Source organism: Anser anser (assembly GCF_964211835.1).
Source record: "Anser anser genome assembly, chromosome: 20".
Lineage (NCBI taxonomy): Eukaryota > Metazoa > Chordata > Aves > Anseriformes > Anatidae > Anser > Anser anser.
Window position 1 is genome coordinate 1,851,071 of NC_139741.1, and position 27,216 is coordinate 1,878,286.

At 45.2% G+C, this 27,216-nt stretch overlaps 2 protein-coding genes across 11 annotated transcripts in view; both read left to right on the forward strand.

Moving 5' to 3' along the window:
* Window positions 1-6,584: 6,584 nt before the first annotated feature.
* Window positions 6,585-13,412, forward strand: DDX52 (DExD-box helicase 52). The gene is made up of 15 exons (XM_083806781.1): window positions 6,585-6,764; window positions 6,937-7,156; window positions 7,441-7,571; window positions 7,764-7,949; window positions 8,156-8,299; window positions 8,497-8,608; window positions 9,138-9,210; window positions 9,363-9,566; window positions 9,862-9,952; window positions 10,470-10,592; window positions 10,827-10,977; window positions 11,357-11,432; window positions 11,583-11,654; window positions 12,314-12,406; window positions 13,015-13,412. Exons 1-15 carry the CDS (start codon window positions 6,600-6,602, stop codon window positions 13,100-13,102), a joined length of 1,929 nt encoding a protein of 642 aa, XP_083662907.1. The 5' UTR covers window positions 6,585-6,599; the 3' UTR covers window positions 13,103-13,412.
* Window positions 13,413-13,561: 149 nt separating this feature from the next.
* The window catches only part of SYNRG (synergin gamma), a 48,582-nt gene continuing 34,927 nt past the window's right edge, over window positions 13,562-27,216 (forward strand). For 3 of the 10 annotated variants that reach the window (XM_083806773.1, XM_083806770.1, XM_083806774.1), the window contains exons 1-8: window positions 15,253-15,402; window positions 19,596-19,636; window positions 20,962-21,080; window positions 23,033-23,163; window positions 23,452-23,557; window positions 24,176-24,287; window positions 25,430-25,729; window positions 26,461-26,685. In XM_083806773.1, coding sequence (XP_083662899.1) covers window positions 15,317-15,402; window positions 19,596-19,636; window positions 20,962-21,080; window positions 23,033-23,163; window positions 23,452-23,557; window positions 24,176-24,287; window positions 25,430-25,729; window positions 26,461-26,685 — 1,120 coding nt within the window. In that variant the 5' untranslated portion in view covers window positions 15,253-15,316. Of the gene's footprint in view, window positions 15,083-15,252; window positions 15,403-15,506; window positions 19,522-19,595; window positions 19,637-20,961; window positions 21,081-23,032; window positions 23,164-23,451; window positions 23,558-24,175; window positions 24,288-25,429; window positions 25,730-26,460; window positions 26,686-27,216 lie in introns of those variants that run through there. The other 7 variants (XM_083806779.1, XM_083806771.1, XM_083806772.1 and 4 more) reach the window with 6 other exon arrangements.

Here is a 27,216-nt window from a genome sequence, read left to right on the forward strand (position 1 = left end):
CTCGTTGCTGCTGTGTGATCTGTGAATCCTGCCACAGCGGGCGGTGCTGCTGGGGTGGGCAGGGGGCAGCGGGGACTTGGGGCTCCTGCGGTATGGGCAGTGCCACCCCGCTGCCTCCCTGCGGTCCTGGGGGACGAGCCCACCAGCTGGGGAGGCAGGAGGGGAGGCAGAGTTTTGCTCTGAGGCTTTCGGGGGTCTGTGACTGCCAAGAGCTGAGGCTTGGAGCACACCGGTAGCAAAGGGTGGCTCCTCTGCAGGCACAGTGCAGGGCTTTGGTTTGAATCATGTTCAAAAGTGCCCGTGTTTGGCTCGGAACCTGTTTCTTTTCATCATTTAAGTGTGGGCTGCTGTGGGAAGGGCCTTCAGCACAGCGATGTAGTGCTTGCCTTTAGGGCCGGAGCAGGACACCCCAATAAAACCCTCATTTGGAGTTTCTGTGATTTTTTGCTGCCTCAGATCAAAAACTGGAAGCTCAAAGCTGGAGGAGGAGGGAAGGCGTGAGGACTGCTCGGTCCCTTTCACAGAGACCTGGAAGTGACACACTCTTTTAGCGAAGTTTGGAGAGAAAAGATGCGGGATTTATGCTGAGATCCCTGCTGCTCTCCCTGCTCAGAAATTCCCTTTCAACGCAGCCGAGAGCCCAGCTGAGGCTCCAAGGGGGCAGCGCCTGTTGGGGTGTGATTTCCGCACAGCTCTCTGACAACCTCTGATGGACTGAGAGGCACGGGGCTTGGGATGTGAACAATACGGGTACAGCATCGCTTGGTAAGTGGCCCCCTGTCAGCACTGCTCTGCAGAAAGCCGTGCAGAGAAGGTAAGTGAAAATCTCGGGGAGTGGAGGCTCTGAGGGGCAACCCCACGGGAGAGGGGCCGGGTGGTGGCAGGAGGGACCAGGCCAAAAAGGAACTGGGAAACGGGCACGGGGCACATCCAAACAAAGGCACAGATGGAGAAGGCAGCAACCATGGAGCTAAGTGAGTGTGATAAAGCAGGCAGGATAAAGTCAATAATATGAATAGAACAAATGATTAAGAAGAGAAAGTGTTTACCCAAGAGGTGTGAATGCACGAAGCTGCCAAAGAGCTGCCCGGGTGCTGTCCCCCACCCCTGGGCACCAGCAGGCTGGGAGGAAGGCAGCGTGACGGTTTGCTGGAGGATGCTGTGGGCGCTCTCACAAGCGTGATCACTGCAGGGGGAAGGTTTCCACGATGTGGATTTAACCTCCGGCTGAGGGACCCCCCTGCCGGGGAGGTGTCACCCCAAATGCCCTGAGCGGCCTCCGCTGCAGCTGCCTGGGGCTGGAGCCGTGCCTGGCCCACGCCTCGCCCCGTGCCCCTGCTCCTGCGACACCCTGCGCTGCCGGGAAGCACCACTTGGCTGGGAAATACCACTTAAGGGCAAAGGAGGCTCCTGCAGGGTGTTGTTTTTTTTTTTCCCTCCTGTTGCTGTTGGGGCTTTGTGTTTGGCAACACAGTTGTCATGTAGCAAAGAGCAAAGACACCTATTGGAAGCATGGCAAAGCCCCTGTACTAGCTGCGCGGTTTTACAAGGCCGGGTGGTAATCCTACAGTCCAAAGCTGTTTCACTGGGGAATTCCTGCACATGCCGCTCCGTGGGCTGCCACGAGGCTTTATGGGTCAGCTTCATACCCGTAACCGCCTGCAGCCTCCTTCATGTCAGAGTGAAGCCGCATCACTGGATGTAACGTAAAGTGCAAAGGAAAATCCCTCCCTCCCCGATCCCGGGATTACCGAGGCCGGGCTGTTTTGGCTCTCCACAGCACGAGGACCGCTTGCTGTGTTTGTGCTCCCTTCTGGCCAGGGCACGCAGGCTGCAGGGATGGGGCTGGGGGGACCCGAGGGTGCGGAGGTGGGATGCAGGAGAGCTGCCAGGAGTGTGGCTTCTCCTTTAGCTCCAGAGGAGACTGCAGCCTGCTGCCACCTGCCAGAGACCCCTGCTGTTTGCACTGCAGCACGCTGCCAGCAAAGCCACTGGTCATACCCCGGTTAGTGCCGCCCTCGCCACGTTACGGCTTTATCAGATGGCGAGCACGAGCCCACTGCGTGGGGCTGCGGCGGGGAGTGGGGCTGCTGGGGCTTATCACCCCTGTGATCATGGGCAGGACAGAGCCAGGGAAACCCTGACCATGGCCAAACCCTGCACGCCAGAGGGTCAGGGTGCCCCGGTGCTGAATCCCCACGTGTGTGACCGCTGGCCCTGAGCGGGTGGTTTGCTAGGGAAAGCCCCAGCATCCCTGCAGAGGAGCCACCGAACTGCTGGCCACGGAGGCGACAGCATCCGGACAGACACCGAAAGACAGAGAAGCTATTTCAGCAACGCCAGAAATGCTGCTTGGCGCACATGTAGAAGTAATGCCTAGTTGCACAAGAGAGCCTGGCTCAAAATGTGCGGTCTTTCCAGACTTGCTCTGCCAGTCCAGCCAGACGGCTGCATCCGCTGGAAACCCGGGCAGGAAAACCAGGGCTGTCACCCCGCAGCCCGGGCACTGCCACCCTACATGACGCTCGGAAAGGAGCCACCACCCTTTGAAGTCCCTGCACGGACTTGGTTGGGTGGCAGCAGAGTTTGTCGAGCACATCAGGAGGAAGGTGGGGATTGCCACGCTGCGAGGACAGGCTGTCTGCGTGTGGTGCTGGATCCCTGCTGCGGGCGCAGGTATGTAGAGCTCGAGGGGTTTTCGTGGCAGGCAGCTGGGAGCTCTGGCAGCATGCGTTGATCCCATGGCCCGCCAACGTGGAGTTTCTGCAGTGGGTTTGCAGGAGGTCTTCAAAGCCTGTGAAAATGTGCAAGGGTTTGATGGGGAAAGACAGGTCATGAAGCTCTCTGTCAGCAGCCAGAGAAAACATCAATCCCTGCTGCTCCAGCCTGTCCCCCGTTGTTCATTTTACCTGAGGACCTGCAAATCTGGGGGCTCCTTGGTCTGTAGACACCTTGGAAGCGTTGAAATGCCAGCAGGCCCAGCACAGGGCCAAGGAGAGGTCTGCTCTGCCACTAAGGGCTCGGCAGAGCCAGGAAGGGGAGCGCTGCAGCTTCAGGGGAGAGCTCTGACACTCGCCTTTATTTCTTCAACCCAGGGATCAAACTTACAAGTCAAAAACCTCAACGTGCACCACAGAGCTGCCCCGGCCCAATATTGGTGTTAGTACAGAACCACGCAAAATGTCAGCCTCAGAATTTTTATCTTCTCCTTCCAGGAACTTCGGTTTTTACTTGCATATCCTGCAAAATTAATTCTCCTTTCTGTAATTAATATAACGCTCAAATGGATTCTTAATTACATATAAATCACAAATCTACACACTCAACTGTTATACTTTTCAAGTAATAAAAGAGATCATTTGTCTTCCTCAGAAGAACAGAGACCAGCTAGCACACCATTTCCCTTTTTATGAAGAATTCATTTGCTTTAGAAAGAAAGTCCTTAAAAAAAAAACAAAAAAAACATTGCAAGGATTTCTTGAATAGGGGATCAAAGCTCCCACACTGCTGGAAACCATTTTTGCTAAATAAGATGTGGGTAAAGGGGGGAAAAAAAAGTAAAAGTTTTTTGGTAGTGACTGGGATTACAGCACCCTTGGGAGGGACAAGGATGTGGGGTCAAGAAGTTGTGACCAGGTTAGCAACACAGGGAACAGAAGGAGGAGACAAAAGAACAGAAAGTGGAAATGGACAGATGAATGAGGGAGCATGTTTCTTTGCCGAAAGAGAATAGATGCGACATCAATTCATACTGGGAGCTAAAGGACAAGGGCCTGTTAATGGATTGGGGGACACAGCAGGGATCAGAGGTCACGAGTGCGCTCAGCCAGGCTAATTGACTGTTATGTGCATATTAGTGATGATAATTTAGTAGGATAGTGGGACGTGGGGAGCAGATATGCAGAAGTGCCACTGACAAATGCTGTCCTGTCTTACACCAGCTAAAAAAATCATATAGAAAAGAGATACTGGTCTCAGTGGGCTTTCCTCTGGAGGGGATGCCACAGCTACAGATGACCATTCTTGATTGTGCATGCAGTGCACTAAATCTGCTCACCAGACTTGCTTTGCTATCGTGTAGTTTTTTACTTCAGGTCCTACCTGTGGGGCATGGCCCCGTGCCCTGACTGACATCGAAGAGAGACATCTGATCTTTTGGGGACCCAGCCCAGTATCCTGCCAGCAGCTTCGGCTGCCCATGCTCCTATCCTGCAGTAGCTTTACACAAGACAGATATGGGATCAGTTTTGGGGGTCAGAAGGGGTTTTCAATGGAATTATGTGGAGCCAAGACCCAGTCCACCAAGCTCTGATGATAAGACAGGACTGTCCTGGTACAAGAGGCTGCTGAAGGGCTGAAACCCTGCAATCACAGTGGGCTGAATACACCGTGCACGCCACCCACACATCCCGCAAAACCCTTGCTGGTCATCTGCTGTCAGCGCTGACTTGGCAATTAGTGCCAAGTAATTGATAGAGCAGCACCAGGGAACCAAAGCTAAACCCGATGCTGTGACAAGAGCGGTTTTGCTTTGCATTCATTCAGATTGCTCTGACTTTGTATTTTGCCAACTTCTCCCTTTCGCCCTCGTGCACGACGTGGCCCCCTCGCAGCCCCAGTCCTGGCACTGGCCTCGCCGTCAGGGCAGATCGACCTCGTTGAGAGGCGGCTTGGTGCCAGGAGGTGGGAACTTGCTGCCAGTGCTGCTCCTGCCGGAGGGTCCCTGTCCCACCTCGGTGCAGAGCTCCTTCACCCAGCCACAAAGGCACTTCCCAGTCGATTGATGAAGAGAGCATTTCCCGTTTCCTCACTCTTGAATCTGCTGACAGCATCTCTTGGGGAGTGATGGATACTGGAGGTGATTTATAGTTCTTTGTTACACAAATTCCTCCACATTCTTCCCCATCCTCGCACAGCAACCATCAGCCACCGCTCCCATCAGAAAAGCAAGAGCCTCAGCCCAGGATCGGCCCTGAAGGATGTGGCTTCGTCTCTCTTCTGTGCTGGCTTTACTCGACATGCGTACACAGGTGGCAGCGGGCGGGCACGGACACCAACGAGGGACGCAGCAGTGGTGGTGCGCTGCGCCCACCCGCAGTTTCTGTGCGGCTGCTTCCACCCCCTCTGCTAGGAAGTCAGAAGTTTGGCAAAAGAAAAGTGCTATAAATCAGGCAGATACGGACTGAGGGGAGGATCTCATTTATGCAATTTTTCATCTCAAAGCTCATAATTAAAGTAGTGAATGTTACAGGAAGAACAACCATTGCCTGTATGTCTTGGGTTTCTCAGACTTTGGTAATGTAGATGTTTGGCCCTTGAGAATTTTATTACATGAAATAGTTTTTGTAATGCTGATGTTATGTTGCTTAATTGGATTTGTTTGTTCTGCCTCAAGAACACCAGGCACGATATCAGTAGTTTGATCTGATACAGAGTACAAGGAGACTTACCTTTACTACTCTGCCTCTCAGTTTATCATAATGAATAAATAGATTAATTAAATGAGTTCTGATCTTTCTCTGATTGTCCTGAACAGCTGAGCCAGTTGCTCTGTTGCTCCTGTCTTTGCCTCTAAAATTATTTCTTTAAGCACAGTTGCATGTATGTGAAGCTGTATTGCATCAGTGTACATCAAGGATTAAACAAATAAACGGCATGTGCCTGACTTTAGTTTAGATGTCACTGGAAGTGCTTCATGTCAAATGCACAGAAATCTTTGTCAGTGTGGGTCTTAAAATCAAGAGGATAGTGAGGGTTTGAGCCCCCTGTATTTTTGACTGCAATGGATTTAAATCAGACCAATAGAAAGCATTCTTAAACTTTCACAGAGCAAGGCAGAGCCACTTGTGGCAGATCACAAAGGGAATTCCAGTCAATTGACGAAGAGAATGTAAAACCAGGAATGATCCTGACAATGAAAAGATCAGAACGTGTTAATAAGCCACCAGTTTTCCTCCTCAGAAATATCTAGGGCCCATGTTTACATCCCTGAGAGGCAGCATGCTTGTGCCCAGCAGAGCTGATAATCTGTGCTTGCTGGCACTGTGATTGATAGAAGAGCGATTCCCCCATCAGCCCTTTGAGACCAGCTAATGATACTGTAAATCATGAAAGCGCAGACATGCACGAACAAAAACTTCTTACAAAAGCTTTTGTCCTTTCATTTAAATGAGCTGTGCCTTTAAAATAGGTGAAGCAGTCAGTGTAATTAACTTGCCATCAGGAATACACAAAAGGACAAAATGCCGCGATGAGCCTATAAAGATGTAGAACAGTTTTACGGCTCATATACCAGATTTGGTATTTCTGATTCGTTTACATCTCACACAGGTGACTGAAGCCTTGAGCGATGCTTAGAATTGCTCCAGGAAGTAAATATATTGGTTTCGCACAGTTTTCCTTATCCCCCTCCAACCCTAAGCTGTGTTATGGTTGCAAATACAGAGGGAAAGTGTACACGTGGTTGGATCACACTTAGAACTATGGACGGAAAAAAAAAAAAAAAAAAACCTCCAAAAAAACAGGCGGGGCCTGGCGCGGCCTGGCCGGGCCTGGGGCCTGGCACCGCCCCGCGGGCCCGTTGCTATGGGCCCGTCGCTATGGGCCCGTTGCTACGGGCCCGTTGCTATGGCCCCCGCGCCCCCGGAAGTGCCTTCTGCTTCCGGGTGGGCGGCAGCATGGAGGCGCAGGAGCTGTTCCGCCGCCTGGGCGCCGGGGCCCGTTTCGACGTGCGGCGCTTCGGGCGCGACGCGCGGCGCTTCGGGGTGCGGGCTCGGCGGGGGGAGCCCCGGGGGAGCTCCGGGGGGTTGGGGCCGGGCCCTGGCCCTGGCCCTGGGGCCGCTCCCGTCCCGTCCCGTCCCCGCGGCAGGGCCCGGTTCCGCCGCGGCCTGGCGGCGCCGGGCGCCCTCACGGCGTTTTCTCCTCTCCTGCCCTCAGGTGATAAAGGGGAGCGGCGGCGGCGGCTCGCCGGGGGGTCTTGACTTCTTCGGGAGCAAGGAGGGAGCCCCTCCGGGGTCTGCGACGGGTGCTGGAGCGGCGGAGCGAGGAGGCTTGCAGGAGGAGGATGGAGCCGGGAAAAAAGGCGTGGAGGTGATGGGGAAGAGGAAAAGAACGGCAGAAAATGGAAAAGGGAAGAGAAAAAGGAAAAAGATGCAAGGTATTTATGTACACGTACGCGCGGCAGAGCGCCTTGGCAGAGTTCGTGCTTCTTGTTTGAGTTTACTTTAAATCTGCGCTGTGTAGGAGCTGATAAAAACAATTGGGCTATGTTACAGTATTAAGTTGCAGGGACGTGATTAGTGTTTTTTTCTCAGGGAATGAGACAAAAGCTTAATTTTAAAGATGGTAATGAGACAAAAATTGTTTCGAGTTGTCCTTTTTTACCACGTAATTTTTTGACTAGATTTTGCTAATGGAAACTTTATCTCTTCAAACCTCTAGAAGCAGCGTCAATGCCAGAGCTGTCAGAAAATAATGGAATAATGTGGATGTCCTCTCTGGAAGCAAAAATCAAAGATACGAAAGACAAAAAACCTACTGCGGAAAAGCTTGAGCGCTTGAGAAGAGAAAAGGTAGGACCACAGCAATCTAATGTAGCCACTGATTACTTGCTTTCTGTGGGTGTTTCATCTGAAGTTGGCGCTCACTTACGGCAGTTCCCCTTTGGGGGGGGGTGACCGACTATGGGAAAATAATCAGAAGATTAATCTGTATGGATTTAGTTCTGTGCTGTCAAAAGAAAGAGTTTGTCTCTTGCCTTTCAGATAAACCGCTTCAGAAATCAACACAGGATCAATGTCCAAGGAACAGATCTTCCTGACCCAATTGCCACCTTTGAACAACTCCAAAAGGAATACAAAATCCACCCCAAAATCATGGAGAACGTCCGAGCTGCTGGCTTCCAGGTCCCAACACCAATCCAGATGCAGGCCATTCCCGTCATGCTTCACGTAAGTCTCCTGGTATCACATAGCGTTACAGAAATATCCAGTGCATCGTGGTTCAGAATGTCGTTGTTATAAGATTTCTTTTATCTATGCTTTTACTAATGTATTTGGGGTTAGTTTGTAGCATTAATCTTTACACGCATGTGATTTTTTTTTTTGGTTTTGCATTTGTTTTTCTTCCAGTAAAATAATGCCTTTTTCTTTTGTAGGGGCGGGAACTTCTAGCTTCTGCTCCTACCGGGTCTGGAAAAACACTGGCATTTTGTATTCCTCTCTTAACACACCTGAAACAACCTATGAACAAAGGATTCAGAGCTCTGATCATAGCGCCTACCCGAGAGCTTGCTAGCCAGGTGTGTGCTGTGGGGAGCGGGGTTGTCATATTTATGTATTTGTACATTTATTGTGCTGAGAAGACTGGACAACTTTCTCTAACACTGAAATCTGGGTGATGTTTGAAACTGTTCCTTCAGGAATGCCTGTTTTTTTTCTGGTTTCAAACAAAGCTGATCAGCTTCTGTAAATTTAATCTGTGTTGCTGTCTTTTCAGACGCATCGGGAGCTGGTGAAATTGGCTGAGGGGACAGGCTTCAGGATACACATGATCCACAAGGCAGTTGAAGCAGCGAAGAAGTTTGGGCCCAAGTCATCGAAGAAATTTGGTAACTGTTCTCCCTACTGAAGTGCGATCTGAAAATTTTAAAAACGTCACTGACTTTTCTCTTCTGGTTTGTGTGGTTTTAAGGAAATTGGTTAATACCACTCAAATCGTGTAATTTATTGCTCAGTGCTAAAAAAAGAAAAAAAACTTTCATGGAAGAAATAGAAAGTAAACCTGACAGTAGAACTTTGTTAAGTTGTAGGCTTAATAAAAGGTGAATGTCACAGAAGATACAGCTCTGAAGAAGAGCACAGTAGAATGATTTTTGTATCTAAACTCTTCCTGATGGATTTTAAGAACCATTTACATGAAGTCTTGTGGTAATAAAGAAATCCACGACTTTTTTTGCATTATCTTCTGCTGCTTAAATACTCTCCCAAAGGAATTGTAACAGTGAAGTGCCTTGTCCTAACTCTGAACCAAAAAACCTCGGTCAGATTGGGTTGGAAAATATGTTTCTTAATGTTCTGTTTAAACTCTGTGTCTCGTCTAACGTTTTGGTTGTGTTTTTGCTTATTTTTTCCCTATAGATATACTAGTTACTACTCCAAACAGACTCATTTATTTGTTGAAACAGGATCCTCCAGCAATAGACCTGACCAGGTACTGAGAATCTTTATCGTATCCAGCTTTGCTGGTGGCTTTGCCACTGAAAAGCATATGTGTGCGTAATTCTTGCGTCTGTGATGACGGGTTAGAACTTCTGCCTTCTCTGCAAGTGGCTCTTACTGAGAAGAAACCCTCTTTGTTCCTAGTGTGGAGTGGCTGGTGGTGGATGAGTCCGACAAACTGTTTGAAGATGGAAAGACGGGATTCCGAGACCAGCTGGCCTCTGTCTTCCTGGCGTGCACGTCCCACATGGTGAGGAGGGCCTTGTTCAGTGCAACCTTTGCACGCGATGTGGAGGAGTGGTGTAAACTCAACCTCGACAGTGTTGTTCTGGTGTCTGTTGGAGCAAGGTGGGTGTGCAGTTGTGCTCCGGCTCTCTCATGCTTTTTTCCTTTCTTGAGGGACTTATTTCCTTTCTTTGCCTCACCAGACTGCTTGGTGTACATCTGTTGTTAATCCTAGTACTACAGGCTATTTGTCTCAAGATTTGTGTAGGCACAGAGATCTTTCTCGCAAGCTAGGGAAAATGTTGTTTGCCCATTATTTTGTCATCAAATAAACTTTGGGAGTGTGTACTGGTGAAATAAGTCATGCGGTGTTTCTTGCCCACCAGGTAAAATACATGATTTTATTTTCTGCTTTCAGAAACTCTGCAGCGGAGACGGTAGAACAAGAGCTGTTGTTTGTTGGATCTGAGACAGGAAAACTAACGGCAATGCGAGAGCTTGTTAAAAAGGTATTTTGGAGTGATCGAGCACATCTTGCGTACTTCTGAACTGAGCCACGTGTCTGTCAGGGACGTGCAATTCCCTAGGTCAAAGGCTTCTGTGTGGTACATGCTAAAGAGAGTACAAATCTGTACAAGAGGAAGAGGAGTTACTCTCCCTGTGAAAAATGAGGGGGTACCCTATTGCTGATATGTTTGAGTCTTGGGAGCATTTTGTATTAATGGTCTGCTCAATTTTAGTTGGCAGTGTGAGTAGGATCGCTTACGTTGCGAGGGGAACAAAAAAAGTTAGTTTCTGCGGATTAGAATGCAGCCTGATGATTAAGTGAAGAATGATTCTATCAGAGGTAGTGGGGTTGAACTTGCTTACATCTGACTCCCAAAGAGTTTTGCTAGTTAAAAAGAAAAAAATAGTTATCCTCCAAGATGTAAAATACTGAGGCTAACTAGGTCTGTAGCTGCACAGTCTGCAACCAAGAAGAGTAGAAGATGGACTTGAGCCTTAGACAAGATTATTCTTTTGCAGGGTTTTGCTCCTCCAGTCCTTGTTTTTGTGCAGTCTATTGAGAGGGCTAAAGAGCTTTTCCATGAACTGATTTATGAAGGCATCAATGTGGATGTCATCCATGCAGACAAAACTCAGCAACAGGTAGGAGGATGTAATTTCTTTTCTTTTTAATTTTTTTATAATACTTGACAACACTGTTTTTTTAACCTTCTTTTATAATGTTGTTGGAGGTAAGTTTGACAGTAATTTACTGCAGGTTTTGGTTGAGAGGTTTAGTTTTGCTTGTTAACACGACACCTTTCAGGAAATAAGTCCATCTCTTTTCTCAGACTGCTGATCAGACCATTTCCAAGTACGTTTCTTTTCTTTCCTTAGAGAGATAATGTAGTACACAGTTTCAGAGCTGGGAAGATCTGGGTGCTCATCTGCACAGCCTTACTAGCTCGAGGGATTGACTTCAAAGGAGTAAATATGGTCATTAATTACGATTTGCCAACGAGTGCCGTGGAGTACATCCATCGGATAGGTGAGTGCTTGTTCACAAAGTGTGTCCTTTTTCTTAGTTTTTAGATCTTTAATGGAGATTCTCCAGTGCATAAGTGAAAATCCTGAAACCGAGACTCCTCTGTTGCTACAGCACTAGCTCACTTGAGCTAGTTTATACCTGGCCTCAACTTTCAGTAAAACTGAGTTACTTTTTTGTCAAGCTTTTATGAACCTTGAACACTTGATTCTTTCAGACGTGTGCTTTTGTGCAATAGAAACAATCTTTGGGGACCAGCTGCTTCGTAGTATGTTTAGTATATTAACATACGCTGGGAGGCTGGGGCTGTGAAGAGGAATAGAATAAAGAAAGGTATTTGAAGTAAAAATCTCTTTTACTCTGTTAAATTTGCATTTGACAGGTCGTACTGGAAGAGCAGGGCACACAGGAAAAGCAGTCACTTTCTTTACAGAAGATGATAAACCTTTATTACGAAGGTAAATCGAAAATGATACAGCAAAAATCCGCTTTATGTTTTGTATAATGTATTATTGAACCGTATGGTTCTGTCTGGTCCATGGGACCTTCTTAGCTCTTCTCCAAGCGCTTACTGCTAGAGTTAATCTCTTCCCTCCTCTCCTTCCCAGTATAGCTAATGTTATCCAGCGAGCTGGCTGTCCTGTGCCCGGCTACATAAAACATTTTCCCAAACTTCAGAGGTACGTTCGTTTGAGTAGTTTACTGTTTGTCTTCCATTTCAAAAGCTTGCATGAAGGGTGTTTGGGATAAAAGGGTTACAAAAGGCACAGTTGCAATTCACCTGCAAAAGGAATTTTAGATGGGGATGGTGCTGTGTTTTTTCACCCAGACAAAAATGGAAACAATTCTTTAATTATAGAAAAGCAGTTAACTCCAGGAAAAACATGAGTTCCCTGAAATACGCCCTAGATTGCCTAGGCTCACAGTCATGAATCAGGCTTCTGACACGTGGAAAAAGTTACCTTAAAATGGTGTAGGGTTGTATGCATATAGATGGGTTTGTAATTAGTGCTTTGTAATGCTTCTTTTGTGCAGAACTGATTAACTCGTAGTAGTTTTCAAAATTAGAAATCTATGTATGTATATAAACATATAAACCTTATGTATTAAAATAAAATTTGTTTGAATGTCATGGAGATAAAGTAATGGATCGATAAAGACATGGTAAATGTCACGGATAAGTAGCTGAACTGATCTTGGAATAAACACTGAAAATACATTCAGACCTGTAAATCCCTAACAACCAGTACAGGTTTTCATTGTCTGTTTTGTTTACTTTGAATATTAACTTTTGTCCGTTAAAGACACTTAATCCTTCTTCACTAAATGTCGTTCTCAGCAAACAAAAGAAGAAATTCATTAAGAAACCACTAACGAGAGAAGCAATTTGTACCACCCCTCAGTGCTTCTTAAAAAAGAAGAAAAGTAAAAAGTAAGTAGTTTTTTTTTTTTTTCTCCTCTCCAGATGGCTTTTATACAGGAAAGGCCAGCAAGCTTCCTCCACAGTAACCAATGCCTTGTTTGAACTCACTGTTGAGTCACAATGCTTGTAGTGATGGTGAAGTTTTAGTGTCAGTATCTGCTTACTGGAAATTGGATAAATGCCATCAGTTCACCTTAGGTGGTGCCACATGAGATGGCGGTGATTCAGGCAGCTCCGAAACGAGCTGAGTTTCAACCACCGGCTGTAAAGCCAGACTTCAGACTAGCATTCCCAGCAGAATGCTAGAACTTACCTGCTCCTCTTCTGGCAAAGGGCTGGGGCTGGCTTTGTTTTTAATGCATGAAATGTTAATACAAGAAATAGATCTTAAATTGTAATGACTAGAGCTCCCAGAATAAGGCTGTCTGATGCGCAGCAGTTCAGTGTGGTAGACAGTGGTCATGAAGAGCACCATTACACATGCTTCAGACTGTTGCTACTGAAGGATTTACGTTCAGTTGCAGTAAAATGTAAAAAGACTGTCTGGGACACTGCTGTGTTATTTTTTTTCCGTATGCAACGTTCAGCTGTCTTGGTCTCCAATGTGTTTCTTGTAGGAGAACTGCAAAGGAGAACATAAAGGAAAAAAAGAAAGCTAATGAAGTTACAGACGCTGGTAACTTAAAGACTTCTTCAAAAAGCTGAGCAGTGACTGCTCTTGAGCTGGGACTGATGCCTCAGTCCACGCTGAAGAACAGAAGAACGAAGGTGATGGCAAAGGGGAAGGGAAATGTTTACGTGCAAGAAAGTATCTACTGAACTGCCTGTAGAGGATTCCTGAATGCTTCTTATAGAAGCTGAAGAATGTGGTCTTGACATAAATACCTTATGTTTCTGAATGATAGTTCAACAATAACATCTGTGTTACTGTCCCATAGTTTTGCATTGCTAGCTGGAAATACTGTCAGTTCTGTGTTCAGGTGATCCCTAATAAATTTGCAGAAGACACAGTGAACATCTTTTTTTATAAAACAGAAAAAAAACCAAACACCACCATGTATATAGGTGGAAGTAAAGTCTCATTCATACTACTTTTGAAATACCTAATAAGCAAAAAATGATTTTGTTTTTTACGTGCCTGTAACTCCAAGTAACTTTGTGTTATTTCATATTTAAGCCTCAGAACAGAATAAATAAGGTCACTGAATACTTTAATACAGAGACTTGTTTATATAACCTTGATGGGACAAGTCTGCATACATTATTCCTCCTTCTGCTATGTAAAAAGGTCAGGCTCCACCTACCTCGTCTGCGTTCTTAGTCCACCCTTGTGTCAGAAGTCCAGTAATGCAGGAATGGCTTCTCCTTTGCAACTATAATTCTTTAAGCAAACATTCCTGTTACAGTATTGTCTTGTTTTCTCATACTTAATCCATTTTGGAAATGGATCCCAGCTCCGTTTAAATCACTTACAGCAGGGTACTCTTAATTGTTGGTTCAGACAAAGCTTGCTGAAATACATTACAGTAAAGTTTTATAAGAAGAGCTAAATTGGTTTCACTGTCTGCAGGACTGGACCTTTTATTTGGGTTATACAGGAACTACCTTCATTTTGACATCTATTAATGAATTTGCCTGTATATCTTACTAAAACTTCAGTCATATGTTCTCATAAGTACCAAGTCATTTGCTGCAAGGTAATGATGATAGATGGGTTGTGGAATATGTTTAACAATTTGGGTAAGAAATTGCTTTAAAAGGTACTGCTAATATATATAATACGTGTGCCTATTCCAGTAGTGGTGTGAAGAGGGAGAACAGCTTTTGATCATGAGCATCTTTCTCTTGCCCAGCTGGGTGTAATTCTAATTCTGTAGAAAGATGATAACACGTTTCTCTTTGGGGGGATTTGGTTATGAAATGAAAGCTTCAGCTTTCACCTAGCTGTTTTTCCTCAGACTGGGTTTGATTTTAATGTGGTTTCTGACCCCAACCAGTAGCTTATTGAAGTTTAAGCACTGAGCTTCTTAGAATTTACTCCTCTGTGAAGTACTGAAAAGCTGTCGTGCTGAATAGCTTCTTTGCCTGAGGATAAAGAACAGCTCCAGAACTTCCCTGCTTTGTAATGTATTTTAGCGAGCTTTGGCTGAACTTATTAAGGGAGATGAGCTGCTTCGGCCCGACTGTGTGACTGGCTAGTAAATCATGCTGCACCCCAGCAAGCGGGCTTTTATTTTCCAATGCTTCTGAGGATTTTGGCTGGCACAGTTACAAGGTAATAAAGTAACTTTTCCAATGACCTCCACAGGGCCGGTTGGCACGGGCCTGCTTTTGACCATATTAAACAGAACAATTGGTACTCGTAGGGGAACATCGGGATGGCAACTGGGGAAGCCCGCTGGAGCTGGGTGCCAGCGGTGGCCCTGCGTCCTGTTGGGGTGCGAGGGGAAGGGTGGCACCGCTTTGTTTTCACGGAACCATCGGTGCTGCCTTCGCCCCTTTCTTCTGGCAGCAGCGTTTGGCCGGTGCTGCTGCTGCCGCTCCTGCCGGCAGCACAGATGGCAGGCGAGGAGCTGGGCTGCTCTTGCCGCTGCTTCCGATGGTGAAAACACCTCGGGCGGCCGAGCGAGGGCTTCTGCTTTCTGTGCCACGACGTGCGGCGGTGGGGAAGCTCCTGGGCGGAAGGCAAGGCCGGACGGGCTTCGGCTGCCAGGCCCGGCTACGCGGGCGGGCACCCACCCGGGGCCCGGCTCCTCGGCACCGCCGCGGCCCGAACCGGCGTCCCCGGCTCCTCCTCCTCCTCCTCCGCCCCGCTGCGGGGCTCCGCCGGGCCGGGGGCGGGCCGAGGCTGGGGCCCGGCCCCGGAAGCCGCCGCCGCCGCCGCCGCGGCCCAGCTGGGAGCGGGGCCGGAGCGGGAAGATGGCGCTGCGGGCCGGGCCCGGAGCGGGGGGCGGCGGCGGGGCGCCGGGGGGCGGCGGGGCGCCGGGAGGCGCGGGGGGAGCCAGGTCGGTGGTCGGCGGGGCCGGGGCCGGGAGGGGAGCGGGGCTGCGGGGAGGGGGGCGAGGAGGGTGAGAGTGAGGATGAAGGTGAGGATGAGGAGGGCGGCCCCGGCCCCGGTGTGCTGGGAGTGGGGGGCTGCGGGGAGCCCCCTCACGGCCCCGGGAGCCCCCTCACGGCCCCGGGAGCCCCCTCAGCGACCCGCGGCTGCAGTCTCGGATGCCTGGGCAGGAGGGGATTTGTTCCTGCGTGGCTCGTCGGAGGCCGGGGGGCTCGGGGGGCGATGGGGAAGGGCCCTCCGGCGAGGTGGGGGGGCTGGGGAACGGTGTCAGGAGGAAGAAACGGCAGCGAGCGAGAGGTTTTATTGTGTCGCTGTGGGTTTTGGAAGGAGAGGGAGCCTTGCATTTTGCTGTCTTTGAAGACTCGGTGATACACGTATACATTTAACGTAGGCTCTTGCGTGCTATTCATCCGTCGCCCTACTTCTAGGGCGGTTGGGTAAATTCGTCTTTTGACAAAGGCAATTTGAACGGGTTGAGTCACCCCAGCTACCTGCAGCCCGCGGCTCTGTCGGTGTCGGCATGCGGGGGGCTTCTCGGGGGCTGCCCTGCTCCCCCCAGGGGCTCTGGGACCTCTGCTCCCAAAGCACCGGGAGGAGAGGAGCCGCAGTGGGCGTTCATTTACGTGCCTGCGTGTTTTGGAAGGGGCAGGTGGCTCTCTCGGTATTTCCCCATACCTACAACTCTGAAACGGTTCTCGTGAGGGGCTGCACAAACCCTGTAACCTCTTAGAGCAACACTGTCTGTTCAGCATGTAAGAAAGAAAGTAGCAAAAACGTTGTCAACCAACTACAGGCTTAGAAGAACGAAAGCAACCTAGAGTCATTGTTTCCCATTGTTACTGTTCTGGTTTCTTGGAGGAAGAAGTCTGGAGGCACAGATTCGTTTTGTGTGTTGGGGTTTCTTTGCTTGTTTCACTTTCATTCCTGTGGGTTTCTGGGTGGAAATACAGAGAAAAATACGCTTAGTCTGCAGCGTGTTGGTAGGCTGAGGCTCTACTCATTGGGAGCGAGAGGGTCTGAAAATCCACTTGTAGATAGAGAAATGTTACATGTAGTTCGGAGCTTTTTAAGTAAAGTACGAATACAGAAAGGGAGTCGCTTCTCCCTGAGCTCCTGCATTTTGACTGAACCTGATTTTTGGTTTTGATATTTGAGACACCCGATAAGAATTTACAGCTTTATATTACTGCTTTAAGAGTTCTGTCCTAGTGTGGTTGCTTCACTTCCCTTGTGCTTATTCTGTTTTGTGCAGAGTATATGGCGTGTATTACATTTTTGTACTGCGTTACCTAAAGTATTGCATCTAGTTGCATCAACCTAGCTGGTGGAGAGCTTCCACTTCTGAGAACAGCAGAGAAGCCTGCAGCTGCAATTAAATCCCCTTTGGAAATAACAAGGAATAAGAATTCCTATTAAAAACAGCACACTTGATAGTAGTGAACTGGTCTATTTTAAACAACTGGGGTCATGAAGGCTCCCATCGGTCTAGAAAGTGCATTTGGTAATTCTGGAGCATGCTGGCAACTAGCTGCGAGTGCTTTTTTAGGCCTTAAGTGGTGTACTGGTCCTTACGGACTTATTTCAGCATGTCCCCCCCCCCCTTTTTTTTTAAAGACTGCTCTGTTGTTGTGTCATCTGCTTATTCTTCGTTCTTGTCAGCGTCGTTATTTTGAGACACCTGGAATTAAAATGCCTTCTTTAGAAGAAAGCTGCTGCTGCTGTTACTTTTATCAGTATAGTTTATCAAGTTCTGCGGCTTTCTGCAGTGCTTCAGTTTTATCTAGGAAATGACTGAGAGTTAGCTTTCTTTTTCAGCGATGCTAATCAGCTGTTTTAACTAGATGTGTGGATATACCTTTTCTTTTGCGTCCCCCAGAATCAGTTTAGAAATAAAGCTCCTGTTTTTTGTGTTTAAAAACTCGGTAGGGATTATGTACGTTTGCACGTGGATGATCTCTAGGCAATTGCACAGCTAAATCGCGGAGCAAGGTCTGAGGTGGATCCTAGCTGCACATGGGGAGAACTGTGCTAAAGGAGCTTGCTTTGCCACTTTTGTTAACTACCTCTTCTTCTCTTCTTCCAGTGCCCTCTAATTAGCTGCAGGTTTTTTTGTTGTTTTTGTTTTTGTTTTTTGTCGTTGTTTTTTTTCTTTTTTTTTTTTTTTAACTGAGACTTATAAATAAATCAGGAGCTCAGTAGAAAGGGATAAATATTTAATACTCTGTACCTTATTTGCTCCCAACAAGCAGGGGTATCTTGCCATGCTTGTTCAGTTTGTATTATGTTTGTTAATTTGGAAGAACTCTTGCTTTGACCAGGCTCCTCAACAAGAAGGGGCAACAAAAGCGAAGAATGTTTTTTGATACTTGTGAGCTTTTCAAAATTAAGTATTTTATAATTCAGAAGAGACAAAGAAAGGTATTTTCTAAAGAAGCCTAAAATTGCTGTGCTAGTAGATCTGGCGTGTGACAGTAGCTTTACATGTCTGACATTACCCGCATTTTAAGAGGCTCTGTGCTCGAGATGGCTGTCCGTACTGACAGCCTCACAGGCAAAACTATTTCCATGGGTGAAACACAGTGCGGGCAAAATCCAGTTCATTCACTGGGCTTCAGCCCTTCAATGGAGAAAGCAGTTTTCCTGAGCAATATAGGAGTTCAGTCATGGATCCTCTGTGAGTTTTAGTAAGCTGTTTGTCTTCATAATACTAGTGTTTGTACTCCGAGGAGCGGATCAAAATGAGCGACCTGAACACCGGTGAATTGAGTCGCAGTTTAAAGTGAATTGAATCCAATCCTGATAAACCCAGCGCTGACTTGGAGGGGAGGCGGTGTGTGTCTGCCCAGCGTTTCAAACAGAAGAGCCTAAAATTGTTGTGATTAAGGGCGATAAAGACCTAGGCCTGCTCGAAGACATAAGCGTATGTTAGCTGCGGAAGGAGAAATTAAAACGTAGCATGGCGATTAGGGTAAAAGAAAATCCGAAGTATGGCGAAGGTTCCGAGTTAGAGGATGAAAAGAGGAGTAATAGGGGTTGTCGTGGTGACCACGTACCCCGCTGGCTGCGCAGCGAGTAGCTGCGATTAAATTACGCATTGAACCACAAGCTAAATTCCTGATTTTGTCTTTGTATTTATATTGCACAGCTCTTTTATAAATATAAATCAGACTGGCTTTCTGATTTCCTGCAGGTTTTGCAAAACTCCGCAGTCAATTATGGTGGCTTTTCTTCCTTTACTCTTCGGCAGTTTCTTTTAAATCCACCGTCGTGCTGAGGGATATCGAATATCTATAAATGTGTTTTGTCCCTGCGTGGTGTTTTGATGTAATAGCTGGCTGGGACACTGGATGAAGTTCCTATTTGGTAAATTACTGCTGACGTACGCTTCTGAGTCGCTTGCAAGGGAGCCTTCGAAACCAGGTCCCTCCTTTTCCCGTCTGGCAGCACAGCACGTGCTTCCATGCGAAAGTGAGGACTGGTGTTTTCCATTATAATTTTGGTTGAATTTTCAACAGCTCTTCCTGAAGGTGTGCTTGGAGCTTGATACCGGAATGAATATTCTTTCCCGTATCACTGTTTTACTTGTAATGAGAGAAAATAGGAGCTGCGTTACGTTGTGCTGCTCCTATTTCGGAGGCAGGAATGTGGTAGGGTCTCATGGGCAGTTTATTTCTCTGCAGAAAATTGTTACCGAGGAGCTGAGGACTGTTCTCTGGTGCGGTTAATGGTCTTGCTGAATCAGATGCTTCCAACAGGAGATGCTTATTCATTCTGCAGCGCTCGAAGGCCTAGCCCAAATTAACAAACTGACCTCTTCCCAACCTGCGTAGGTGCTGAAAGCTCTCCTGTGGGTGATGTGGATGAGTCAAAGCCATCTTAGTGCTGTTACGGAGGATAAAATCTTATCCTCCGTCGCTCTGCAGCCTGGGTTGTTTCGGGGGATCTCCGGCAGGGGTGCTTTTGTGTAATTTAGCGGGCGTCTCGTCTGTGAGACCAGCAGCAGCAGATGGATGTGCTGACCGGACTGGGGGAGACGTAGAGTGGTGGTGTTGACGCGCAGGTCGAGGTAACTTTTTCGTTCATTTCTATTTGCGCTCAAATCACAGACTTTCATGTACCATTTTTTTCCTCCTCTTCTAGCTTCATGTTTCCTGTCGCTGGTGGTTTGGGCCCCCCTCAAGGTATGTGTGAACTTAAGAGTTTGAGCACTGAATTCATTACTTTGTTTAGATACATTAACCAACTTCAAAGAACTTCTACTTAGCGATGTTGCTCGGAAGTGTGATTGTTAAGTGAACTCCTTAGCTGTTTTTTCCCTTTCAGCTCAATACTGGTAAGCTGAGTCTTGCAACTCTATTTATAAAACTTTCTGTGCAACGTCAAAGTAGTAGCGTTACCAGAGTGCAAGGTTAAAGATCCAGAAAAACTACATCTCTGGTCTGTTTGAACCCAAATTGGCCTTTAAGATTTTTTTATTATTATTATTTTGAGTGTGGTATTTAACCTCTTTATGCTTCACCCACCAGCTGTGTATACCCATACTGTGTGGGTGTTGCAAGACCTGGTAAATATTTACAAAGCTCAGCAAGACCCCGGGACAAGAGTCACAACCTGTGTGAAAGTATTAATACAATAGGAGAGCCGCAACCTTGAATTGCCTTTGTTCTCGTTCACGTTGCAGAGCTGTTTGTTTAATTAATGGAAAATACAGGGGGAACTTGCAGGGGAAGTGACCATTGTCCTATTAAAAGGGTCAGGAACTGATTTATGAGTTACTTCTGAGTTCGTTGTGTCCCTCCTGGAGTGCTTTTGCATGGGACGCTCAGTTATAATCGTCTCATGGGGTGCTGGTAGCAAGTGTGCGCTTCTTCTTAGTGTAGGACTCCCAAGATAGCAAAATGAGAAACATAATCCATTTGTCTTTGTTCAGTGAACTAATAAATTCCATCTCGATTTGTCCAATTTTGTTCAAATTTGTCTTTCACTGACATTTTAACCATTCTAATGTATGTAGTGGGCTAATTAACCTGGGGACAAGTTGTCCAGCCAGCTCCGAATGTGAAGTTGCACTGTGACAATGATGACTTTATTTCTCAAGGTTTATCTGCAAAAGCTACCAGTTTGTAAGTTTTCCTTTTCAAGAGAAATGGGCATTTAATTATCAGCACAAGGAAACCTGGTTAATTAAATCCCATTAATTGGAAACGATCCTTTCAAAATTGTACGGAAGGAAACCCACGGAGAATCCTTAGGATGGTGGGAGGATTCATCAGCTCAGTTACGGGGAAACCCTGTACCATTTCTTCCCTTAGGCTGACCGGTATCTGGCTTAAGGAAATCCTGTGGCTGCCTGCAGTGCAGCCTGTTTTTTATGTCTGAAACAGTCCAGCAAGACGGAGATTTTTTTTTAAATTTGCTTCGCTGTGGTGGTTTAGTTCATACACTAAACAAAATACAGAGCTTTAACACTAACTAGGTGCTTGCTTTGTATAATGTTTTATTACAGGGATGATTCCTATGCAACAGCAAGGATTTCCGATGGTTCCTGTCATGCAGTCCAACATGCCAGGCATGATGGGAATGAATTACGGGTCCCAGATGCCTCCCGGACCTATGGCCATGCAGGTGTGTGGCAGTGAAACACGGCTGCGATGAGGTGCTTTGCACGACTGAAAGCTGACAGCTGACGCTGTCTCCCTCTCACAACTGCGGTGAGATGAGAGGGGATGAACTTGGCTGGAAGCTGGAGCGTGGGTGTTAGTTCGTAGTGGGACATCATATTTCAAATTATTCTCTTTTGAAGGTATTTCTGATATTTAATGAATTCTCCAGGTTTCATTGGGATCTGGGTAGGGAGAGTGGGGGAGTTTGGCAAACCTTACCCGCTGTTGTAGAGTGGAGAGAAACGCAAGGATGGTATCAGTTAAACTTATCTTGAATGTTGTAGTCCACTCAAAGATGTCAGAATCTGAACTTTCATTTCATTATGTGTGTTATGACATCAAAGTGTGGTAAGAGAAGCATGGTTTCTGAACAGGAAAGGGAAAAAAAAATCAGCAAGACCTTGAAAAGCTATCAGATGCCACCTACTCCAAAGTGTGGTTAGCAATACTATTGAGTTGTTAAATAACTATAATTCAGAACTCCCACAGTATGTCCCTTCTGTCTTTTTAATTTTACTTTGTGCTTTCTCTTTTGCTTTGGTTTCACGTACTTACTGCTAAGGTGACATTTGTGCAGTATTTTAACTGAGACCCTTGAAAACTGTTACGAAGTGACTGTGTGTGCAGTCCAGTCATGACCAACTCAATGATTTTTTTTATCCTTTTGTAATTCAAATGCTGTAGTTACTATAAGTATATATTTTTAAGTGTAAGTGGCAGTTCATAACATTTCTTTTAAAATACCTTGTTATAGGGAACAAAGAATCTCGTAAATGTGCTGCATTTTCTCACACCAGTTTTCCCATTTTCCTAGTTCCCATGTTACTTTGTTTTTTTCCTGCTTAAAGCAACATTTTCTTTATTGTTACTAATTGAGGAATAAGAACAAAACATGAGTGGCTAGTACTGTATTTTCTATTTTTTAATAATTTGTTTTCTGCTTAGTACCATCTGTTCTTATGTGCAAATTTGCACTTCGCTGAAATTTAAAGTATTGGTGTGGCTTTGTAACCAAATCGCTGTGACAACCAGAATATATTGCATCTTGCCATCTCCTTATGCTCCCCTCCCTCCCCACCCCCACCTGGAGTTCATTATATTAATTTTGTAAAGTTTATAGTGGGAAGATGATTTTATGAGAGCTGGTCTAAAAATAATAGCCTTTATTCTCTTCCTACATGTTCTGATACCAAATACAAAATGACTGGTAATAGAAATAACTTAATTTCTGGCTCCTTCTATACTAGGCAAGCCTTGTTGCTATAACTGTCCCAGAATATGGTTGTCAGCAAATATTTCTCATATGCATGCAGTTTATTCAGACAAGTTTCTTGGCTATTGCTGTATACTTTCTCCCTCCCTTGGTTCCCCGGATAAGCTTTGTTTGCAAAGTGACCAGACCAGATCTTGCCAGCATCCGTTATTGGTTAGGAGTGCGCTCCTCCAGCGTGGAATTCTAAAGTATTGTGCAATCACTGAGAGCAGGAAGCAAAACTTAAAAAAAAAAAAAAAAAAAAGTAAACCTGTAAAAAAAGAAAGTAAAAAAAAAAAAAAAAAGTAAAAAAAAAAACACACAAAAAAACACGTGTATAGAATGCCTGTAATGTTCCTTCCTTTGAGGAAGATTGTGTGGATCTGAAGTCTTGCTTTTTGCATTTGAGCAGCAGACCATCTCACTGTCTAAAATCCTTTAAGAACTGTAATTCATTACTGAGAGGGAAGAGTGCCATCTACTGAGTGACCATCGCTTTCTTCGGTGACAGGTTGTGCTCAGAGGCTGCTCATCCAGCACTCCTAATGCTCTTAACTTCAGGAGACCTAGCTAGTTCATAACTTGGCACGGTGCATTTGTCAGTGGTTTGGCTTTATTTGCGAGCGAGAAAAAACATCTCTGTATTATTTCTTTTGTTCTAGGGGGGCATGCCCTTGGGTCCGATGCCGGCAGCTGGAATGCCTTACATGGGCCAGGCTTCTTTCCTGGGAATGCGCCCGGCAGCCCCGCAGTACACCCCTGACATGCAGAAGCAGTTTGCAGAAGAACAACAGTAAGTGACACTTCATTTACTCTTGGGAAATTCTTCTTTTTTTAAGAGGGAGATGTAGTCTGGAAGTATAGTCGACACTGCAAAAATATGAATGGTAATTTCTCTAGAAAAGAAGTCCATTTAGGGCTGTAGAATATTTTTGGCTGTCATACAATTCAGAGGATAGGTGGAAATGTGTGCACCAAGCCATCTGAATTTGAGACAGAAGTGGAAAAACTGAGCGGAAGCTTGACGTGGAAATTGTAATGAAATTATTTTTTGATTTTTTTTTTAATTATTTTGCTTCAGAAAGAGGTTTGAGCATCAGCAGAAGTTCTTAGAAGAAGAACGAAAACGGCGCCAGTTTGAAGAGCAGAAGCAGAAGTTGAGGCTCCTGAGCAGTGTGAAACCTAAGGTATGGCCTAAATAGTAACTGCAATGTTCACTTTTTTTTTTTTAATGGCTTTTGTGGGGTGTTCTTTTTTGGCTGGCAAGCAAGCAAGTGGGGAACTTGCATGAGACATCAGATTAGATCTTTGAAAGCATCTGGAATATTCAGTCCTTATGCTGTTTGTATAATGTAAACAAAAGCTGGTGCTGAAAATAAAATCAACATTTGAAAAAATAAATTTAAACCAACCTTGTTTGTAACATTTGGGAACAGACTGAGGTTTCTAAAACAGAGAGTGTTTGGTGGCTTGTTTGTTAACTTTGTCCAAAGTTTTGGACACTTCCAGTGAGCTCAAAGGCTTTTATCTGCAAGACTCCAAATAGTCGAGTGAGGTCTATGTATTGTTCCTGTACATAAAGCACATGTCTAAAACTGAGCAATGCTGTTATTGTGTAGTCTGCAAAATACGTGCTTCCTAAATATGGGAGTTGATGTTAATATGCTTCAAGTAGGTGTTGCAGGAGGAAGAAAAGTTTAATCTAACAGCAGGCATTGCTAGATTTTGTACTGAACAAGTGTGGACGTTGCAAGAAAACTGAGTTATGCTCTGAATTTTTCAAAACGTGTTCTGTCGTGTTTCAGGCAGGTGAAAAAAGCAGGGATGATGCATTGGAAGCCATTAAAGGAAATCTAGATGGTTTTTCTAGAGATGCTAAGATGCACCCAACACCAGCATCACATCCAAAAAAGCCAGGTTTGTCATTTTTCTTATCTTCCAACTGAAAATAAAACTCATATTTGAAATCTTCAGCAGGAGGAACTAATTGAAAGAAGTATTTATTTGGTGGTGTAAAGTGAATATATTAATGTTTTGTAAAATAACGTGTCATCCTAGCAACTGTTAACTCACTTAGGTTATCAGGGTAAAATATTAGATTTCAGCTTTTATTAGAAGACTTGATAATCTTCAAAAGAGTGTAATATGTAACGATTAATGTGAAATATCATGGGAATTGGTAATGGCTGTTCAGACCAGTGATAGTAACTTTCTTTATCTTTCCAGTATAACTGATATAATTGAGTTCTTGTCTATTAAAAGCATTAATTAATGTTTTGCAGAGTGCTTTTGAAGCTGAGAAATGCCATATAAGTGTTAAGAATGATCAAAACATTGTATAAAAACTTCAAAGTACTGTAATAGTTCGTGTGTACCATTGCCTTGGCGTGGTCAAACTGAAGCCTTTGGTATTCTCTCTTCCCAGTAATTAGTACTTCTTAATAATTATTACTGAAAATTTCCTGAGGGTTATAATACAGCTTGCTCTGTGCCTGAAACGAAGCTCATGTAGACAAGTTTTCTCCCATGTAAAATCTTTCTCTGCTGTGGATTTACTCTTTGATAATTCTGAAGTTACAAGTGTTTTCTGACATTTTCCCGTTGTTTGTTGATTTGCCCACCCTTTATCAGTTCTGTTAAAATGGGTAAATAATGAAGGGATTGAGCAGAAAACTGTCTAAATGAATACACATTTCTTTTGTATCTCACGATACATTTTGAGTTTCTGAGGATGTCCAATCTGAAATATTACCTCTTGATTTATTCTGATCCAGTCTGTTTAAACCAAATAGAATACTTTCATAGCCAGTGTTAAGAATCAAGTTTCAATCCAAGTGTTTACATTGTAAAAATTTGGGAGAGAAGATGCACGGTTGGAAGTGGCTGCTCAGTTTTACCTTATGTGTTATGCTGACAATAATCGCTGTTCTCATCTCTGTCAAGTTGCCATTTCTTCTCACCCATTTGCTGTGAATAGCTAGTATTTGCCATTTTTCCTACCCTTCCACTTAAAAACCTTCTTCCTCATCACTTTGCATTGTGTTCATTGCATTTTACAGATCATCCCACATCATCCCATTCTGCTGTATCTGTTTCCCACTCTGCTTTTCTCGATGATGAAGAATTTAGTGACTTTATACAAGGGCCTGTTGAAATCCCCAAATTGGTGCCTCAGCCTGCCTCTCAGCCTTTTCAGCCTTTCCATTCTGGTACTGAGGCTGGGCAACTGCTTTCAGAAAAGGCTGTGGGTCAGCCTCTCCCTCCAGCCCAGACTCCAGTGTTATCCATCCTGCATGGTACAATTGGGCAGGTTCCTTATTTTCCTACCTCTGCATCTTCACCCAATATCCATAAAACAGGTAACTCAGAAGTATTTTTTTTTTTATATCACCTTCTGTCTTAGAGCTACGGAGAGTCTTTACTTATTTTTTTCTGTTTGTCTGAAAAATATATGTATAGGCAATTAAGTAGAAACCTGCTGATCCACGGGGAAAGATGATTTGAGTCCCCTTCCTGCTTCCCTTAGAACTGCACTGTAAAAACAAGTCATGTGTGGATACAAAGATGGTTAAATATGCATCTGGCTGATCTTAAGTGAATTAAGTCTTGTGTACTAGTGTCGTCTTAAGTACATGCAGTAGAAGAGTTGAAATGGTGGTATAAAAAATAACTTATGCTGATGTGGAACACTTATGTGCTTCCTCTCCTGGAGGCTAAGTGGATGTTGGTAAGATTAATGTGAAGAATTCTGCTTATGTAAATATTGGACCTGAGCCTTAAATCGTGCTTTAGCTACCAATGCACAGATGATTATGCAACGGTATTCCTAATACAGAAAATAGTTTAACCTATTCCCAACTTGTTGCTTTTTGTTAGCTGAATTTGTTGTGTGTACATGGTAAATGAAAAGCAGAATCAGACCATGGAAGTGTTTGAACAGAGTGGTGCTATTTATTGTTCTGAGATGGGGCAGGTGTTCTTCTTCATCAATTGTCAGTGGTACCAATAACAGTTTTTGTTTGGAGGTGTGGAATTACAGTCTGGGTGGTTAATAACAAAATATAAATAATTCCTCCTGCTGTTTATTCAGGCTCTTCCTTGGAGGAGAAAGTCTTAGATAATGGCTCAAATGAATCTGAACAAGAGCAAACCAAACTTAAAACATCTGAAGTTGGGCACAAAGCCTCAGCTGCGAGACAAGTTCGCCCCAGTCTAGCCATCAATGACTGGGATGCTGTAGGTGGACGCGAAAGTGGTAGCACTGCTGCAGAGGCGCACAAGGCTTCAGAACAAAACATAGCAGTTGAAGAGTGTGGTGAGCAAATGAAACATTTGACAGAACTTAATAAGACGCTGCTTGAACGCTAACACTCTGTACACTAATTCTAAGACCAATCCTGCATAATTTTGCTCTGAACGCCTGCTTGAATAATGTCAGGGCCTCCTGCTCTATGCTAAAAGTAACAACTGTGATTTTGCTTTGAACTTTTCCACGTGAGTTTACTGCTGTGATCACTTTTAACACGTTTGTTTAATCAGGTCCTCTGTTTTACAGTGTTCTGTCCTCTTCCTTGGAGAATTAGAAATGTTACGTTTTTATTTAAAGATGGTCAATGTCATGGTTATTTTCCACCTTTTAAATTTGAAAGGATAAAATCTTGTTAGCTTAAAGCTCTTAGCTCACCTATATTTATTTCCCAAACAATTTGTCATTCATATGTATTACGTTTAAAACTATCCGTGTTTTAGAGATCAACATTTCAAAAGCTGGACCAGCTTTATTTCCAGCTTCGATTTTATTAAAGCTGACTATTAAATGTTTGGTTTTGTATTATTTCAATCAAAA

Coding starts and splice junctions, on each gene's coding strand:
- DDX52 (XM_083806781.1), top strand. CDS start 6,600: ATGGGCCCGTTGCTACGGGCCCGTTGCTATGGCCCCCGCGCCCCCGGA. Junction 8,609..9,137: donor CAAGTCATCGAAGAAATTTG/GTAACTGTTCTC, acceptor TTTTCCCTATAG/ATATACTAGTTACTACTCCA. Junction 10,593..10,826: donor CAGACAAAACTCAGCAACAG/GTAGGAGGATGT, acceptor TTCTTTCCTTAG/AGAGATAATGTAGTACACAG.